Genomic DNA, 18,360 nt, shown 5'->3' with positions numbered 1-18,360 from the left:
AATGTTTTGCCTATGTTCTCTTCTAGGAGTTTTACGGTGTCATGTCTTATGTTTAAGTCTTTAAGCCACTTTGAGTTTATTTTTATATATGGTGAGAGGGTGTGTTATAACTTCATTGATTTGCATGTGGCTGTCCAACTTTCGCAACACCACTTGCTGAAGAGACTGTCTTTTTCCCATTGTCTATTCTTGCCTCCTTTGTCGAAGATTAATTGACCGTGTGGGTTTATTTCTGGGCTCTCTATTCTGTTCCATTGATCCTTATATCTGTTTTTGTGCCAATCCATGCTGTTTTGATTACTGTAGCTTTGTAGTATTTTCTGAAGTGTTAGACATAGCTCTGGCCCATCAAAAGAGTTTACCAATTTATAGCTATTGAGTCATATTTGTGTGGTTTTTCTTCTGTTTTTAGGTTTTTGCTCTTTGAGAGAAAGATATTGGAAGTTTAAAGGTTGACAATTAGACTGTCAAACTCCTTAATATTTGTTGAGTTGAAGAAAAGATTAAAAACATGGGCCTTTGGGTCAATCAGGGTTCAAATGGTGGCTGGTCTGGTTGACAGCTGTGTGACCTTGGGTGAGGTAGTGAACCGTCCTGCACCTTCTCATTTGCAAAGTGGAGATTTTAGACTAGAACAGGCTGCTTAGCAGCGTAGGTCCCGTACAGTAGACAGGAAAGGGATCAAGATGAGCTGGGAGGAGTAAAAGTGAGTTCCTAAATTCAGAAGGAACTGTGAAGACCAGCCAGGCGTCAGGAGACAAAACGAGGGAAAGGGGACAACAACGCAGAGTGGCTCCTATTCTTTTGTCTACAGGGGTGAGGGGTTCAGTGAAATTGTTAGGCTCTCCACCAGAGATGCACCATGCATGCTCTGCTCCTGAACCCAGACTCTATCCCCACTTGCCAATGAAACTGCCCAGAAAACCACCTGTCCTAGAGGCAGGGCCAGCCCAGGTCTGCCCAGCTCCACTCAGGTCTGGGGGAGTTGAGGAGTCACAAGCGAGAGGATTTGGATTGTGCACATGCCCTGCTCTGCAGCGAGCTGTTGTAGACTCTGAGTTCTGTGGCTGCACAGCCATGTTGTCTCTCATTTGTTCTTGTGAGCATCTCTGCCTGGAAGGAGCCATGGCTGAGAGGGAGCTCTCAGCCCTGGGCAAGCTGCTCTGTGCAGTGACTGTCTCCAGCAAGAGGCTCCCAACCCCCCTTGCATCTGAGGCCATGTGACTAGGTTCTGGCCAGCAGAATATGAGTGGACATGGTGTGTGCGCTTTGGAGGGAACATCCTTTAAAAAGGAAACTGCACTCCTCACCCTTTTCTGCCTTCCTAAGGTGGACTTGGTAATAATGGTGACGGGTCATGTGTGATCAGGTGGGTGTGGGTGGTCTGCACCCCCGCTCGTGGGGGAGCAAGCTCATAGGGAAAGCTCAGCTTTGCCCTCTCCATGGGTGAGTCTCGCTTGCCTGAGCACTGTGGAGAGATGTCCCTTCGCATAACGTTTTCAGAAAACCAGGCGCTCGGGCTTCCCTGGTGGCGCAGTGGTTAAGAATCCGCCTGCCAATGCAGAGAACACGGGTTCGAGCCCTGGTCGGGGAATATCCCACATGCCGTGGAGCAACTAAGCCTGTGAGCCACAACTACTGAGCCTGTGTGTCACAACTACTGAAGCCCGCATGCCTAGACCCTGTGCTCTGCAACAAGAGAAGCCACTGCAATGAGAAGCCTGCACATTGCAACCAAGAGTAGCCTCTACTTGCTGCAACTAGAGAAAGCCTGCATGCAGCAACAAAGACCCAACGCAGCCAAAAATAAAAAACCGCCCAAAAACCAGGTGCTCTCCCTGCATGCGGCATCCTCCATTTATTAGCACTTACCCACTCTGTGGTCCTTAAAATGTGGCCAGTTTTAAGAAGTCCATGAGGTCAAAACCCTTTTCATGATAATACTAGCATGTTATTTGCTTTTTTTTTTTTTTTTTTTTTTGCGGTACGCGGGCCTCTCATGGTTGTGGCCTCTCCCACTGTGGAGCACAGGCTCTGGATGCGCAGGCTTAGCGCCCATGGCCCACGGGCCCAGCCGCTCCGTGGCATGTGTTATCTTCCCGGACCGGGACACGAACCCGTGTCCCCTGCATCGGCAGGTGGACTCTCAACCACTGCGCCACCAGGGAAGCCCTGTTATTTGCTTTTTTCATTCTTCATTGTCAGTAGTTGATGGTGGAATTTTCCCGAGGCTATATGACATGTGATAAGAATGTGTGTGTTCGTTGGTGTTTTAAAATTTTCTCAGTTGAATTTCTAATATGGTAAATACTGATAGCTATAACCCACAAAAGCAGAATTCTTGGAGGTCTTCAATAATATGGAAGAGTGTAAAGGGTTTGGGAACTGCTGGTCCAGCAAGTTTGAACACCTCTGGCCTAGGGTCCAAGTTCAAGCCTGCTCATGTGGTTCTTGGTTACTTTATTATTTATTTATGTATTGCTCCAAATTAGGTTTTTTTTTAATTTTTAAATTTTATTTTTTTATACAGCAGGTTCTTATTAGTTATCCATTTTATACATGTTAGTGTATACATGTCAATCCCAATCTCCTAATTCATCCGACCACCACCACCACCCCCACCTGCATTCCCCCCTTGGTGTCCATACATTTGTTCTCTACATCTGTGTCTCTATTTCTGCCCTGCAAACTGGTTCATCTGTACCATTTTTCTAGATTCCACATATATGCGTTAATATACGATATTTGTTTTTCTCTTTCTGACTTACTTCACTGGTATGACAGTCTCTAGGTCCATCCACATCTCTACAAATGACCCAATTTCGTTCCTTTTTATGGCTGAGTAATATTCCATTGTGTATATGTACCACATATTCTTTATCCATTCGTCTGACAGTGGGCATTTAGGTTGCTTCCATGACCTGGCTATTGTAAATAGTGCTGCAATGAACATTGGGGTGCATGTGTTTTTTTGAATTATGGTTTTCTCTGGGTATATGCCCACTAGTGGGATTGCTGGGTCATATGATAATTCTATTTTTAGTTTTTTAAGGAACCTCCATACTGTTCTCCATAGTGGCTGTATCAATTTACATTCCCACCAACAGTGCAAGAGGGTTCCCTTTTCTCCACACCCTCTCCAGCATTTGTTGTTTGTAGATTTTCTGATGATGCCCATTCTAACTGGTGTGAGGTGATACCTCATTGTACTTTTGATTTGCATTTCTCTAATAATTAGTGATGTTGAGCAGCTTTTCATGTGCTTCTTGGCCATCTGTATGTCTTCCTTGGAGAAATGTCTATTTAGGTCTTCTGCCCATTTTTGCATTGGGTTGTTTATTTTTTTAATATTGAGCTGCATGAACTGTTTATACATTTTGGAGATTAATCCTTTGTCCGTTGATTCGTTTGCAAATATTTTCTCCCATTCTGAGGGTTGTCTTTTTGTCTTGTTTGTAGTTTCCTTAGCTCTTAAGTTTCATTAGGTCCCATTTGTTTATTTTTGTTTTTATTTCCATTACTCTAGGAGGTAGATCAAAAAAGATCTTACTGTGGTTTGTGTCAAAGAGTGTTCTTCCTGTGTTTTCCTCTAAGAGTTTTATAGTGTCCGGTCTTACATTTAGGTCTCTAATCCATTTTGATTTTATTTTTGTGTATGGTGTTAGGGAGTGTTCTAATTTTATTCTTTTACAGTAGCTGTCCAGTTTTCCCAGCACCACTTATTGAAGAGACTGTCTTTTCTCCATTGTATATCCTTGCCTCCTTCGTCATAGATTAGTTGACCATAGGTGTGTGGGTTTATCTCTGGGCTTTCTATGCTGTTCCATTGATCTATATTTCTGTTTTTGTGCCTGCACCTTATTGTCTTGATTACTGTAGCTTTGTAGTATAGTCTGAAGTCAGGGAGTCTGATTCCTCCAGCTCTGTTTTTTTCCCTCAAAACTGCTTTGGCTATTCGGAGTCTTTTGTGTCTCCACACAAATTTTAAGATTTTTTGTTCTAGTTCTGTTAAAAAAAAAAAAAAAAAAAAAAAGGCCATTGCTAATTTGATAGGGATTGCATTGAATCTGTAGATTGCTTTGGGTAGTATAGTCATTTTCACAATATTGAGTCTTCCAGTCTAAGAACATGATATATCTCTCCATCTGTTTGTATCATCTTTAGTTTCTTTCATCAGTATCTTATAGTTTTCTGCATACAGGTCTTTTGTCTCCCTAGGTAGGTTTATTCCTAGGTATTTTATTCTTTTTGTTGCAGTGGTAAATGGGAGTGTTTCCTTAATTTCACTTTCAGATTTTTCATCATTAGTGTATAGGAATTCAAGAGATTTCTGTGCATTAATTTTGTATCCTACAACTTTACCAGATTCATTGATTAGCTCTAGTAGTTTTCTGGTGGCATCTTTAGGATTCTCTATGTATAGTATCATGTCATCTGCAAAGAGTGACAGCTTTACTTTTTCTTTTCCGATTTGGATTCCTTTTATTTCTTTTTCTTCTCTGATTGCCGTGGCTAGGACTTCCAAAACTATGTTGAATAACAGTGGTGAGAGTGGACATCCTTGTCTTGTTCCTGATCTTAGAGGAAATGCTTTCAGTTTTTCACCATTGAGAATGTTTGCTGTGGGTTTGTCATATATGGCCTTTATTATGTTGAGGTAGGTTCCCTCTATGCCTACTGTCTGCAGAATTTTTATCATAAATGGGTATTGAATTTTGTGAAAAGCTTTTTCTGCATCTATTGAGATGATCATATGGTTTTTATCCTTCAATCTGCTAATATGGTGTATCACATTGATTGATTTGCATATATTGAAGAATCATTGCATGCCTGGGATAAATCCCACTTGATCATGGTCTATAATCTTTTTAATGTGTTGTTGGATTGTTTGCTAGTATTTTGTTGAGGATTTTTGCATCTATATTCATCAGTGATATCGGTCTGTAATTTTCTTTTTTTTTTTCGGTACGCGGGCCTCTCACTGTTGTGCCCTCTCCCATTGCGGAGCACAGTCTCCGGACGCGCAGGCTCAGCGGCCATGGCTCACTGGCCCAGCTGCTCCGCGGCACGTGGGATCTTCCAGGACCGGGGCACGAACCCGTGTACCGTGCATCGGCAGGCGGACTCCCAACGACTGTGCCACCAGGGAAGCCCCTGTAATTTTCTTTTTTTGTAGTATCTTTTTCTGGTTTTGGTATCAGGGTGATGGTGGCCTCATAGAATGAGTTTGAGAGTGTTCCTTCCTCTGCAATTTTTTGGAAGAGTTTGAGAAGGATGGGTGTTAGCTCTTCTCTAAATGTTTGATAGAATTCACCTGTGAAGCCGTCTTGTCCTGGGCTTTTGTTTGTTGGAAGATTTTTAATCACAGTTTCAATCTCATTACTTGTGATTTGTCTGTTCATATTTTCTATTTCTTCCTGGTTCAGTCTTGGAAGGTTATACCTTTCTAAGAAATTGTCCATTTCTTCCAGGTTGTCCATTTTATTGGCATAGAGTTGCTTGTAGCAGTCTCTTAGGATGCTTTGTGTTTGTGGAGTGTGTTGTAACTTCCCCTTTTTCATTACTAATTTTATTGATTTGAGTCCTCTCCCTCTTTTTCTTGATGAGTCTGGCTAATGGTTTATCAATTTTGTTTATCTTCTCAAAGAACCAGCTGTTAGTTTTATTGATCTTTGCTATTGTGTTGTTTGTATTTCATTTATTTCTGCTCTAATCTTTATGATTTCTTTCCTTCTTTTAACTTTGGGGTTTGTTCTTCTTTCTCTAGTTCATTTAGGTGTAATGTTAGATTGTTTATTTGAGATATTTCTCGTTTCTTGAGGTAGGCTTGTATTGCTATAAACTTCATATAGGTTTTGGATCGTCGTGTTTTCATTGTCAACTGTCTCTAGGTATTTTTAAATTTCCTCTTTGTTTTCTTCAGTGATCTCTTGCTTATTTAGTAACATATTGTTTAGCCTCCATGTGTTTGTGTTTTTTACGTTCTTCCCCCTGTATTTCATTTCTAATTTCATAGTGTTGTGGTCAGAAAAGATGCTTGATATGATTTCAATTTTCTTAAATTTACTGAGGCTTGATTTGTGACCCAAGATGTGATCTATCCTGGAGAATGTTCCGTGCGCACTTGAGAAGAAAATGTAATCTGCTGTTTTCTGATGGAATGTCCTATAAATATCAATTAAATCTATCTGGTCTATTGTGTCATTTAAAGCTTGTGTTTCCTTATTTTCTGTTTGGATGATTTGTCCATTGGTGTGAGTTGTAAAAGTCCCCCACTATTACTGTGTTACTGTCGATTTCCTCTTTTATAGCTGTTAGCAGTTGCCTTATGTATTGAGGTGGTCCTATGTTGGGTGCATATATATTAATAATTGTTTTATCTTGGATTGATCCCTTGATCGTTTTGTAGTGTCCTTCCTTGTCTCTTGTAACATTCTTTAAAGTCTATTTTATCTGATATGAGTATTGCTACTCCAGCTTTCTTTTTATTTCCATTTGCGTGGAATATCTTTTTCCATCCCCTCACTTTCAGTCTGTATGTGTCCCTAGGTCTGAAGTGGGTTTCTTGTAGACAGCATATATATGGGTCTTGTTTTTGTATCGATTGAGCAAGCCTGTGTCTTTTGGTTGGCGCATTTAATCCATCCACGTTTAAGGCAATTATTGATAGGTATGTTCCCATGACCATTTTCTTAATTGTTTTGGGTTTGTTTTTGTAGGTCCTTTTTTCTCTGTGTTTCCCAGTTAGAGAAGTTCCTTTAGCATTTGTTGTAGAGCTGGTTTGCTGGTGCTGAATTCTCTTAGCTTTTGCTTGTCTGTAAAGCTTTTGATTTCTGCATCGAATCTGAATGAGATCCTTGCTGGGTAGAGTAACCTTGGTTGTAGGTTCTTCCCTTTCTTCACTTTAAGTACATCATGCCACTCCCTTCTGGCTTGTAGAGTTTTTGCTGAGAAATCAGCTGTTAACCTTATGGAAGTTCCCTTATGTGTTATTTGTCATTTTTCCCTTGCTGCTTTCAACAATTTTTCTTTGTCTTTAATTTTTGCCAATTTGATTACTATGTGTCTCAGCATGTTTCTCCTTGCGTTTATCCTGTATGGGACTCTCTGAGCTTCCTGGACTTGGGTGGCTATTTCCTTTCCCATGTTAGGGAAGTTTTTGAGGATAATCTCTTCAAATATTTTCTCTGGTCCTTTCTCTCTCTCTTCTCCTTTGGGGCCCCTGTAATGCGAATGTTGTTGCATTTAATGTTGTCCCAGAGGTCTCTTAGGCTGTCTTCATTTCATTTTTTTTTGTTTATTCTGTTCCACGGCAGTGAATTCCACCATTCTGTCTTCCAGCCCACTTATCCGTTCTTCTGCCTCAGTTATTCCGCTATTGATTCCTTCTAGTGTAGTTTTCATTTCAGTTATTGTATTGTTCATCTCTGTTTGTTTGTTCTTTAATTCTTCTAGGTCTTTGTTAAACATTTCTTGCATCTTCTTGATCTTTGCCTCCATTCTTTTCCCGAGGTCCTGGATCATTTTCACTATCATTATTCTGAATTCTTTTTCTGATAGGTTGCCTATCTCCATTTCATTTAGTCGTTTTTCTGGGGTTTTATCTTGTTCCTTCATCTGGTACATAGCCCTCTGCCTTTTCATCTTGTCTGTGTTTCTGTGAATGTGGTTTTTGTTCCACAGGCTGCTAGCGTTGTAGGGTCTCCTGCAGAGGCGGGGGGTGGCTGTGTCTCATCGTGAGGACAAGGACACTGGCAGCAGAAGTTCTGGGAAGTACTCCTTGGCGTGAGCCCTCCCAGAGTCTGCCATTAGCCCCACCAAAGAGCCTGGGTAGGCTGCAGTGTTGGGTTGCCTCAGGCCAAACAACCAACTCTTGGTTACTTCTTTAAACCATCAGTTGAAGGAATCTGTCACATTTTTACAATGCAGTTTCTACTGCTATACATGTGTGTTGTGTGCATACACATGCCCCTTCTCCTAAACAGGATGGCAAGTTCTAGAAGGCTGGGATGGCCCTTGATTCTCTTTATGTTGCCCCTGGTTAAGTGATTCCTGAACTAATTTCTTGTCTGTTTAACTGATCAGTGAACAAAATGGCAGGCATGGCTGGATCCAGAAATGAGAGGAAACCAATGTTTAAGTCTTCTTCACCTATAAACATCAATTCAGTCACCTATTCGCAACATCTGTTAAGCACTTACTTGAGCACGGCCCTGGGTGAGCCACGTGGGAGCTGGGACAGGGGCTCATGGTAACGCAGGAATGTGGTTTGGGCGGTCCTGCCCGTGAGAAAGCAGCCTGCACCTTGAGTCTGCTCAAGGGGAGTCCATGATGCTCCTCAGCTGAATTCTGGTTCTGTCTCCTTCCTCCAACTCTCAGTGAGCCCAGGAATGTGAAATTGAAAGTCCCTTGTAAAATATAGAGACTGTTAGTGTCCATAGAATTACCTTTCCTTATGTCATCACATTATGGCTTTATTTTCCTCTCTCTTAGGTGGTCACAAAATGGAACTGAAATGTACTTTAAACTATGTTTATTGTTAGCAAGTGAAGTTTGCTCTCTGTAGTTGAAGTAAAACAGAATTATTTGCTTTGCCCCAAATTCAGATATATTTTCCCCCTAATATGTAATCCCTGATAATTTTTTTCCTATGGACTTGGGGATCCTGAAATGGCAAGAGGTGTGTGTGGTCAAATCCTACTTTCCCAGGAGCTTAAGAATGGCTGAGGGCAACTGGGAGAAGGAGAGGTTAAGAAGTGGTGGTACCCCTATGACCATTTCCTTATTGATGGATATGACAGTGTTTCCAACTTTTCACTACTACTGCAATAAACACTGCCTTGGTGTGCTAGGGCTGCCTTAATTAAGTACTGCAGACTGGGTGGCTTACCAGCAGAAATTTACTGCCTTACCATTGCAGAGGGTGGAAGTCCAACATGCAGGTGTTGGCAGGAACGGTTTCCTCTGAGGGCTTTGAGGATCTGTTCCAAGCCCCCTCCCTTGGCTTGCAGGTGGCTGACTCTTCACCTCGTTTTCTTCTCTTTGTATTGATTGATCTGTGTCCAAATCTCTTTTTATCAGGATACCAGTTGCACTGGATTAGGGCCCTCACTAATGACCCCATTTTAACTTGATTACCTCTGTAAAGACCCTATTTCCAAGTAAGGTGCTAGGGGTTAGGACTTCAACATACCTTCTCTTGTGGCAGTGGACACAATCCAAGCCAGACAGACGTCATGAAAGAACAAGGTGGTTCACTGATTCCTTTATTTATTTAGGAGGTAGGGGGAGGAGACACAGGGTTGGAGGCCAGCAGGGGAAAATTACCTACAGGAGAGGGTTGGGAAGGGTTTGCAGGGATTGAGCTAGAAAGCAGTAACACTGATTCTATAGTTGAAAAGGAGTAGTGCACAACCGTAAGTACCTGGTGTGAGTTTTGTAATAAATCCTATCTTATGAATAAGTACAGTGGAATACTACTTAGTACATTCATACATGTTTCTATCATCTTGAGATTTTTTATATATACAGTATATGATCTGCTTTTATAAATGTACAGCTCGAAAAAAGAGATCCTTCTTGTAATAGGTACAGCATTAAACACAAAAACCAACATGGGCCAGCCACACTCCAACTGAAGGCCCAGAGAAAGCCTGGCCGGCAGCCCAGCCTCAGCCCCTGCAGCCCAGCCACGTGTAAACCAGCACCCACTGCACCTGCGGGCTCAGCGGGCCCTTGACACTTGCACGGGAAGTGCCTGCTCACGCCAAGCCCCACCTGCAGAGAGTGGGTCTTCCCTGAGGGAAGGTGGCCGAGGAATGTGTACATCAGGTAATGAAAAGAGGGATGAAAGAAATGTGCTCTTCAACTAAAGGCACTTGTCAGTGGCCGCGTACAGCCATTCCCTGGGCCTGGTGAGTGAGCAGGTGCTATTTTGTTAGAGTCAGCAAGGTCTGAGTGGACCTCACCTGTCCTCTCACCAGGTTTAAATAGAATAAATAAATCTGAGTGGGTGCTTGGTTTGCCCTCTGGGGTTCCTGTGAATAGGCTACCTTTTAGGATCATTTATGGAGTGACACTCCCTGTCCCCAGCCCAGCTTTTGGAAGTCCTCCATGGGCAAGATGCCAGAATAGCTCCAGGCCTTGCAGAAGCAATTGCTCGCTATGGATCAGAAGGAGAGCCCCCAAATGTCCCCTCCCCTGTCTGTGCCTGAAGTTCCTTCGTCCTGTGCATCAGAGTCTGTGCGCCTCAGATCTTGGTCACGTAGTTGTTGGGGAACAGGCCCTGCTTGCCTCGTAGCCGCCCGGTCCACCAGCCAGAAGGATCTGCAGGGACACAGATGGTGGAGGTGACGGTGAGCAAGGCTTTCTGCCCAGGCCAGATGCACTCTGCTCGTGTGGGTGCATCCCACGGGCAAAGGGGATGTTCTTTCCCTTCTTTATTTTAATGAAAATTAGACATGCAGATGTGCCACTCAGGCCCCGTTCCAGAAGAACCCGCTGCCCAGATGTGAGGTTTTGCTGCCAGTCTCCAGCTCTCGGCCCTGTGGGATCTGCCCTGCCTTTGAGACATTGCTTCTCTCGGGGCCTAAACCTTCCAGCCTCCCCTGCGAGCAGTCCCAGCTCTGGAGCAGCTGCTGGGCCGGCAGACTGTGAGGTCGCCTTGTGGTAAGATGGCTCTAACCCTGCTTCCCCCCTTTTCTTTCACAGTGGCTATTCCCCCACTGCATCTTTCACACTCCTCACGCCACCTCACAGCCTTTCTGGGAGAAGTGATCTGCAACACTTCACCATAATTACTTCCCAGCTTAATCCCAGTCCCTTCAGCAGTAATTTGGTATGTATATTTCTGTGATTATAAACACACACATTCATTTTAAACAGGCCATTCTATACCTTACTATTCTGCATCTTGCTTTTCAATACTCAATAATCTTTCCATGACTCATTTTTTAAACAGCTGCACTGCATACCAAATTTTATATAACATTCCCTTATTGATGGACATTTGTTCCCCAATTTTTCATTGTTAATGCAAAAAATGTCTTTATGCCCACGTGCAAGTAGTTCTATAGGATAGACTCTTGGATCAAAGAATATGCACCTTCTAGTATCCTTTGTAAGAAAATCTAATTTATTTTTTGTAATAGGTAATACTTTCATGTGTACTTGCAAAAGTACAAAACGATAAACAGTGAAAACAGCTACCCAGATCCCTTCTTTGAGGGCAAGCAGTATTACCTATTTCTTGCACTTTCTTCCAGAGATATTTCATGTCTATAAAGGCATTTATTCAAACAAACAAACAAAAAAACCTCTTTTGTATACAAGTGATAGCATACTACATGTTCTGTACTTTTTAAACCTTAATAATACATACTACAGATCATTTCATATCTGTATATAAAGAGCTTCTGTATTCTATAGCTGCTTATATGCCACTGTTCATATCATTTGCCTATTTTTCTATTGGTTGCTGGTCTCTTATCTTGTTGATTAGGAGTTCTTTATATACTAGTGAATCTGTCACATGAGTTACAAATACCCCTCTTCCAATTTTAATTAAATTTTTATGACATTTTAATATTTGAGCAGTTGAATCAGATGATGATTTTACAGCTTCTTAGTTTTCTATCACTTTTAGAAATCCTTTCCCACACCGACAGTATTAAAAAAGAAAACTCTTCTATACTTACTTTTAGGACTTTTCTGTTTCTTTTACACATGTAAGTAGTAAGTATTAATTTATTTGGGACTTATCTTGGGGGAAGGGGTTAATATATAAATCCAAAGTAATCATTTTGATATGGGGATTTTACAATTTTGATAAATACTGTTAAATTTCCTTCCCAAAAGTCTATTCCAGCAGTAAATAGTGAAAGGAGGTACCTATTTACCTGACTAACCAAAGATATTACACTCTACACTTTATTTGCAATGACAAAATCCAGAAAGTTCTGAAAATTAAGTTTTCTGTAACTCATTTCATGGGAAAACTTGACCTGAACTGACATGGGCTTGTTTATGATGTCTCTTTCCACTGCATGCTTAGGTTCCACAGCAGAAATACTGAGGCTGATCTAAGCTGTTTCCCTGGGACCTGCAAGGGGTGTTACATACTATAAAAAAGCTCCCATCTCTGATTTCTGAAACTCAGTTAGCTGGAAGGATTTGGATTAGGGAATGTGAACTCTCACTTTTTTTTTTTTTTTTTTTTTTTTTGGCCTCATCTTGCAGCTTGCATGATCTTAGTTCCCAGACCAGGGATTGAACCTGGGGCCCAGGCAGTGAAAGCGCCGACTCCTAACCACTGGACCGCCAGGGAAGTCCCTCTCATATTTTAATCGTTGCTGATATCACAGGTGAAATGCTTTGCTTTGCACTTCCCTGATGGTTAAGGAGGCTCTGCTGTGCACTGATTGCCTCAATAGCCTTTGTCCACTTTTGGGCTGGATTATTTGTATTATTTACATAGAAGAGCTATTTATATATGTAAAACATTTTTGCCTAGTCTGTTTTCCATAATTTAACTTTGTTCCCAGTGCTATTCACCATATAGGTTTTAATTTAGCCTTTTTTTTTTTTTTTTTTTTTGCGGTACACGGGCCTCTCACTGTTGTGGTCTCTCCCATTGCGGAGCACAGGCTCTGGACGCGCAGGCTCAGCGGCCGTGGCTCACGGGCCCAGCCGCTCCACGGCACGTGGGATCTTCCCGGACCGGGGCATGAACCTGTGTCCCCTGCATCGGCAGGTGAACTCTCAACCACTGCGCCACCAGGGAAGCCCAATTTAGCCTTTTTATGGGGTTAAATCCCGTATGGTTTTTGAGTTTGACATCTTCCATAGGAAGATTTTTCTCACCCAAAGATTAATATTCTAGGTTTCCTTCTAAGACTTTTGTAATTTAATTATATAGTTTTAGATCTTTAATTTATCTGATATTTATTTTGTGTATGAGGCAGAGATCAAACTTTATTTTCCTTTCAAAATGGAAAGTAATTGTCTATCCTTTCCCCTGATTTCAAATGCCACATTTATCATCTATTAAATACCTATGCAAACAAGGGTCTGCTTCTGAATGCTATTCTATCCTTTGTATCTATATGTCAATTCCTGCACTCACACCACACTGTTTAAATTACAGCAATAATTTATAGCATGTTTTGATAACTTTTAGGACTCTACATTTTACACAAATATATGTTTTAATTATATCCAGTACATGGTATTTCTAGAAAATTTTGAAAATATTGAGAAGTGAAAAGAAAGTAATACTTAAAGTTCAACACTTAAGGAGACCACTTTAACATTTTCTTTTTTAAAAATGTCTTTTTAGAGAACATTTTTCTATTTCATGTGTTTTATATTTTTACAAAAATGAGACTAGTCCACAGTTGCTAACCTAACTTTTTCCTTTTCTCCATGAACATTTTTCCATTTCAATAATGTATATACTTTTGCATCATTATCTTTAACATAAAAATTTTTGCATCAAAGTTCACTGAAGGGATATAGCAAAGCTTATTAAACTAATCCCCATCACTGGATATTAGGTCATTTCCCATATTTTTGCTGAACAAAGCTGGTGATAAAAATCCTGTTTGTATTACTAAGAGTTTATTTCAATACTTTTTTTATTCCAACTTTTGAAGAAGGATACTAAATGACTTAAAATATTAACACCTGTAGAAAACCAGATGGCTAAAGGAGATAAAAAGAGCACCCAGAGAACATTTAGAAGGAGGTTGGTCTGGGGACCTGGAATTCTCCTAGGAGTGAGCCCAGGTGATTCCTAGAACTGCCCTTGGCTACCTCTTCCCGAAAGCTAGTCCTGCCATGGACCACTGTCCACTCAGGTTGTCCTTGCTCTGCTCATACACCTTGGATGGCTCTACTCTCTCCTGACAACTTGTCTTGAGCCTGACACCCAGCGCCTCTCGGACCAGGCCACTCTGGCTTCATCTCATCCCCCATGACATCTCCTCAGGGGTTCTGCACCTGGGTTGAGTGTCGGCTCATTTTCCTAAAAGGACCCACTCTTTCTGGCCCCCATGGCTCCTCTCTCCGTCAGTCTTCCCATCCCTCACCGCAAATGCCATGTCATTCATGGGGCTTTTTCTAACATCCTAAATTAAGAGTTGTCTTTGTTTTTTATGCTTCCATTAGGAATAATGTTTGCTTATATGTATATTATATTCTAACTTATCTTTACCAAATTAATAAAGTATTCAGCCAAGCCCAGAGACCACTTTTATAATAGATGTTACAAGTTGTCTCCCTGGCTTCCATTCCATCTACCTTCATTAGGAGGAAGCCATGAAATCTGGGTGGGAGAGGCCTAACTCCCGTTACCTCGGGCAGTCCCTGCCAGGTCTAACCCACTTGGGGTACAGCCTTTGCCTTGCTACAGAGATTGATTCAGGGATGGGCACATGACCAGTTTGGTCCAATCTGAGGGATAGCTGGGACTTTTGTCCAATGGCTAAGAGAAGTTTCAGAGGTAAAGCGGATTTCAGAGATGGTTTGATCTGTTGGCCTGGAACTGATGCAGCCTTTTTGCTACCATGAGGAAAAACAGCCTGAGGAGGGAACAGATACAAAGAAGAGGGCAGAGCTGAAAGAAGTATTTTTTAAAAATGAAGCTGGAGTCTTGATCAGCCTGAAACCTGACCTACCTCTGCAAGTTTCAGTGAGAGGAGCCCATAAATTCCTTTCACATTTATACTAGTTTTTATAGAAATATAACCATATGCTTTTGGAGGCTGTCCCAGCCAGCCATGCACTTACCTTCTTTGATAATATCGATAATGTCATTGGCATTGAAGCTGAGTTCGTCTGTGTCCTGAGCATCATAGGCATACAGAGCCTTGCACTGTGGCACCTGAGGCTTGGGCTTGGGCTGGGGCTTGGGTCTGCCCCCTGCTGGGGGAGGCCGGCTGGTTGTTTGTCTCCGGACCCTGTGGAAAGAGTGGAGGCAGGTGAGAAGGGACCCAACAGGAGGCAGCAGCACCACATGGTAGTTTGGAGCATGGGGCCAGCACTGGCCAGCTCAAGTTCAAGTCCAGCCCTATCCTTAGATGGACATGTCACTTCCTAAACTTTCTCGGAGAGTAAAGCACCCTCCCTGACAAGGTCATTGCAAAAGCATGTAGCTAGCTCTTCATAAACATTAGCCCCTGTTGCTGTGTCCCCAGCATAGAAGGAAATGTGAAAAAGACACATTCCTACCAAAGTCTATAAAACACATTTATACATCTAAATGATAAAAAAACAAATAGTCATGTATCTATCCCCCTCCCTCAACTGTGGAAACAGAACTTTGCCATAGAAGCCTGCAGGTGCCTCTCCTCAACTGAAATCCCTCCCAGAATGAACCCCTAGCTTGCATTTTGTATTAATAATTCTGCTTTGCTTTGTAGTTTTACCATGCACCTAAGTATCCCTAAACGATACTTGTAGTTTGTCTGTTTTTTAACTATATGAAATGAATCACATGCTACTACCACTTGTTCCATTTTTTTTTTTTCCAGCCGCACTGCGTGGCTCTTGGGATCTTAGTTCCCTGACTAGGGATTGAACCCGGGCCACGACACTGAAAGCACTGAGTCCTAACCACTGGACTGCCAGGGAATCCCCTCACTCGCTCCATTTTTGAGATGAACACTGTTGATGCATGTAGTTTGATTCATTCATTCTCATTGCTTTATACTTACTATTCCATTGCATGAATAGGTCACAATTTACTTATCCATTCCATTGTTGATGATCATTTGGGATGATTCCAATTTCATTACAAAAAAATGCTGCTATGAATGTTCTTGTGCAAAAGTTTATCCAAAGTAATTTCTCAACATCAGCACTATGGACACTTTGGGCGGATAGATAATCCTTTGCTGCGGAGGCTGTCCTGTGCACTGTAGGGTGTTAAGCAACATCCCTCGCCTTTACCCCTGGGATGCCAGTAGCACCTCCTCTCCCTGGTCACGATCATCAAAAATATCTCCAACTTGAGACCCTAACCCAGGTCTTCTAGCTTTAAATGTATTCTTTCTACAACCTGTTCACCATTCATACATACATTGTCTCAAAGGCGTGTAACTCTAGGTTGGTCCTAGTTACTGAGATCTTTAAACATATCTGGAACAACCATTTATTAAATATGTTCATGAAAAGCATTTAGAGAATGCATTTAGGAAACAGAAATATAGCAAACAGTCCCCCTCCCCCTTAGCTTAAGGACTAACCAGAGTGAAGCCTACATTCATTCGCTTACGAAAGAAACTTAAGATTTCTTCTAAGAGGGCCTGGGCTGAACTCAACGTTGTGGGGCTGGCTGTTAGGTCTGGCTGGGCCTGTTAACACCTGTGGGAGGAGGGAGGAAAAGGGAGGGTATTTCCTGGGGCTTGAGCTCTGGAAGGAAAAAACACCCAGTTTTGAGCTGTGCTCTGAAGAGGCCAGAGCCTCACTGTCCTTGCTGAGCTCCTGTGACAGTAGATGCTGCTGGCTGCCGATGAGCAAGTTGGATCACGAGGGGGTTGGCTGGGGGTGAGGGGTTACTGGCTGCTAGCTGTCCCCAGCAGGGGTGGGGGGTTCCCCGAGTAGGAGGGAGCAAACCCCAAGGTAACTCAGGCTCCACTCTTCTCAGATCAACCCCGTCCCCACCTTCCCACCCCCACCAGACGCTTTCTTTCATGGAAGAGGAAAGGCATTGTATAGTTCATTAGCATGACATCATTTCCTTCCTAGTCTATTGGAAATCCCCATTCCCTGCTTGGGAAGTGCTTGCTTCTCTGAAAGCTGGCTGGACAAGCAGGTTTTTAATTAAGCAACCTATATATTAGGGATGTGTCAGCATTTGGTTAATAAGAGCCATTAGCCTGGATACCAGAAGTCATCTATTTCCCAGTAACAAGGAATGGAGGAGGGGCTGGGGCTGTGGCGTGTGCATTAGAACACCCTGGGAGGGAGGAAGCCTCCACTCTGGCAGTTCCAGGGAACAGGGTTGGGAGGGTACGTGCACATATGCACACGTGTGTGTGCAGGCTTACGTGTGTGCACACACATACACTCACCAAATATTCATAGATGAAGAGTTGGCCTCTCTTATGTCCAGGGGAGAATACAGGTTGATGGGGTGTCTGGAGCCCAAGAGTGTTGGGATTTAGGTGCATTCTTCGGGCAGGGGGGCCTCTTAGCATGGAGGCAAAGCTGGATGACCCTCTGAAAACAAGGGCCATCCTGCCTGCAGCCTTCCCGGGAGTCTCCCCGCTCGCTCCTCTGCCCATCTGCCTCCATCTTTGATGGAGGTCACCCAGTTCCTCCCCCTTCATGTCTTTCCTGCCTTCCTTTCGAGGAAAGGAAGCAACGAAAGGAAGCAACGAAAGCAACTAAAGTTGCTTCCTTTCGAGGCTCCCTGAACATCACCCCAGCTCAGCATTTATTAGTTTACCTCACCCTCCACTGAAAATCCTTCTAACAGCTTCTCTCTGCTCTTGGCCTACAAAGTCCCTGTCAGGTGTGGCACTGCTGGCTCCCAGCCTCCCATCCTGCTGCAGGCCACACTGGCATCTTCCTACCTGTCTTCATGGAAGTCTGACCCCTGGTTGGGGTTAGGACCCCTGTCCACACACTCCTAGCCTACATCATATTTGCTGGTGACAAATATACTTTCCCCCTAAGATCAGGAACAAAACACAGGTGTTAGCTCACCACTTCTGTTCAATACCCACTGGAAGCTCTAGCCAGAGCCATTAGTCAAGAAAAATAAAAGTCATACAGATTAGAAGTGAAAATACCTCTATTTGCAGATAAGATGATCTTGCACATAGACAATTCTAAGGAATACACTTTAAAAAAAATTAGAATAAAAAGATTCAGCAAGATTACAGAACACAAGATCAACATATAAAAATTATCTGGCGACTTCCCTGGTGGCACGGTGGTTAAGAATCCTCCTGCCAATGCAGGGTACACGGGTTCGATTCCTGGTCCGAGAAGATCCCACATGCTGAGGAGAAACTAAGCCTGTGCGCCACAACTACTGAGCCCACACGCCACAAGTACTGAAGTCCACGTGCTCTAGGGCCCGCATGCCACAACTACTGAGCCTGTGTGCTGCAACTACTGAAGCCTGCGCGCCTAGAGCCCATCCTCCGCAACAAAGAGAAGCCAGTGCAATGAGAAGCCCTTGCACCACAACCAAGAGTAGCCTCCACTTGCTGCAACTAGAGAAAGCCCATGTGCAGCAAGACCCAACACAGCCAAAATATAAATAATAAAAAAAAAATCAGCTCTATTTCTATGCACTAGCAACGAACAATTCAGAAATGCAATTGAGAAAACAATTTCATTTACGATACA

General features: G+C 42.8%; 1 protein-coding gene across 1 annotated transcript in view; it reads right to left on the bottom strand.

Annotated features, from left to right (window-relative positions):
• Positions 1–9,237: 9,237 nt before the first annotated feature.
• MYO1E (myosin IE) overlaps positions 9,238–18,360 on the bottom strand; it is a 204,753-nt gene continuing 195,630 nt past the window's right edge. The window contains exons 27-28 of the mRNA XM_030878851.3: positions 14,788–14,957; positions 9,238–10,326 (exon numbers count right to left, since the gene is read on the bottom strand). Coding sequence (XP_030734711.1) covers positions 10,250–10,326; positions 14,788–14,957 — 247 coding nt within the window. The 3' untranslated portion in view covers positions 9,238–10,249. The remainder of the gene's footprint in view (positions 10,327–14,787; positions 14,958–18,360) is intronic.

Source organism: Globicephala melas, chromosome 2 (assembly GCF_963455315.2).
Source record: "Globicephala melas chromosome 2, mGloMel1.2, whole genome shotgun sequence".
Taxonomy (NCBI): domain Eukaryota; kingdom Metazoa; phylum Chordata; class Mammalia; order Artiodactyla; family Delphinidae; genus Globicephala; species Globicephala melas.
The sequence above is the reverse complement of the archived record's forward strand: the minus strand, read 5'-3'. Positions and strand labels throughout refer to the sequence as shown.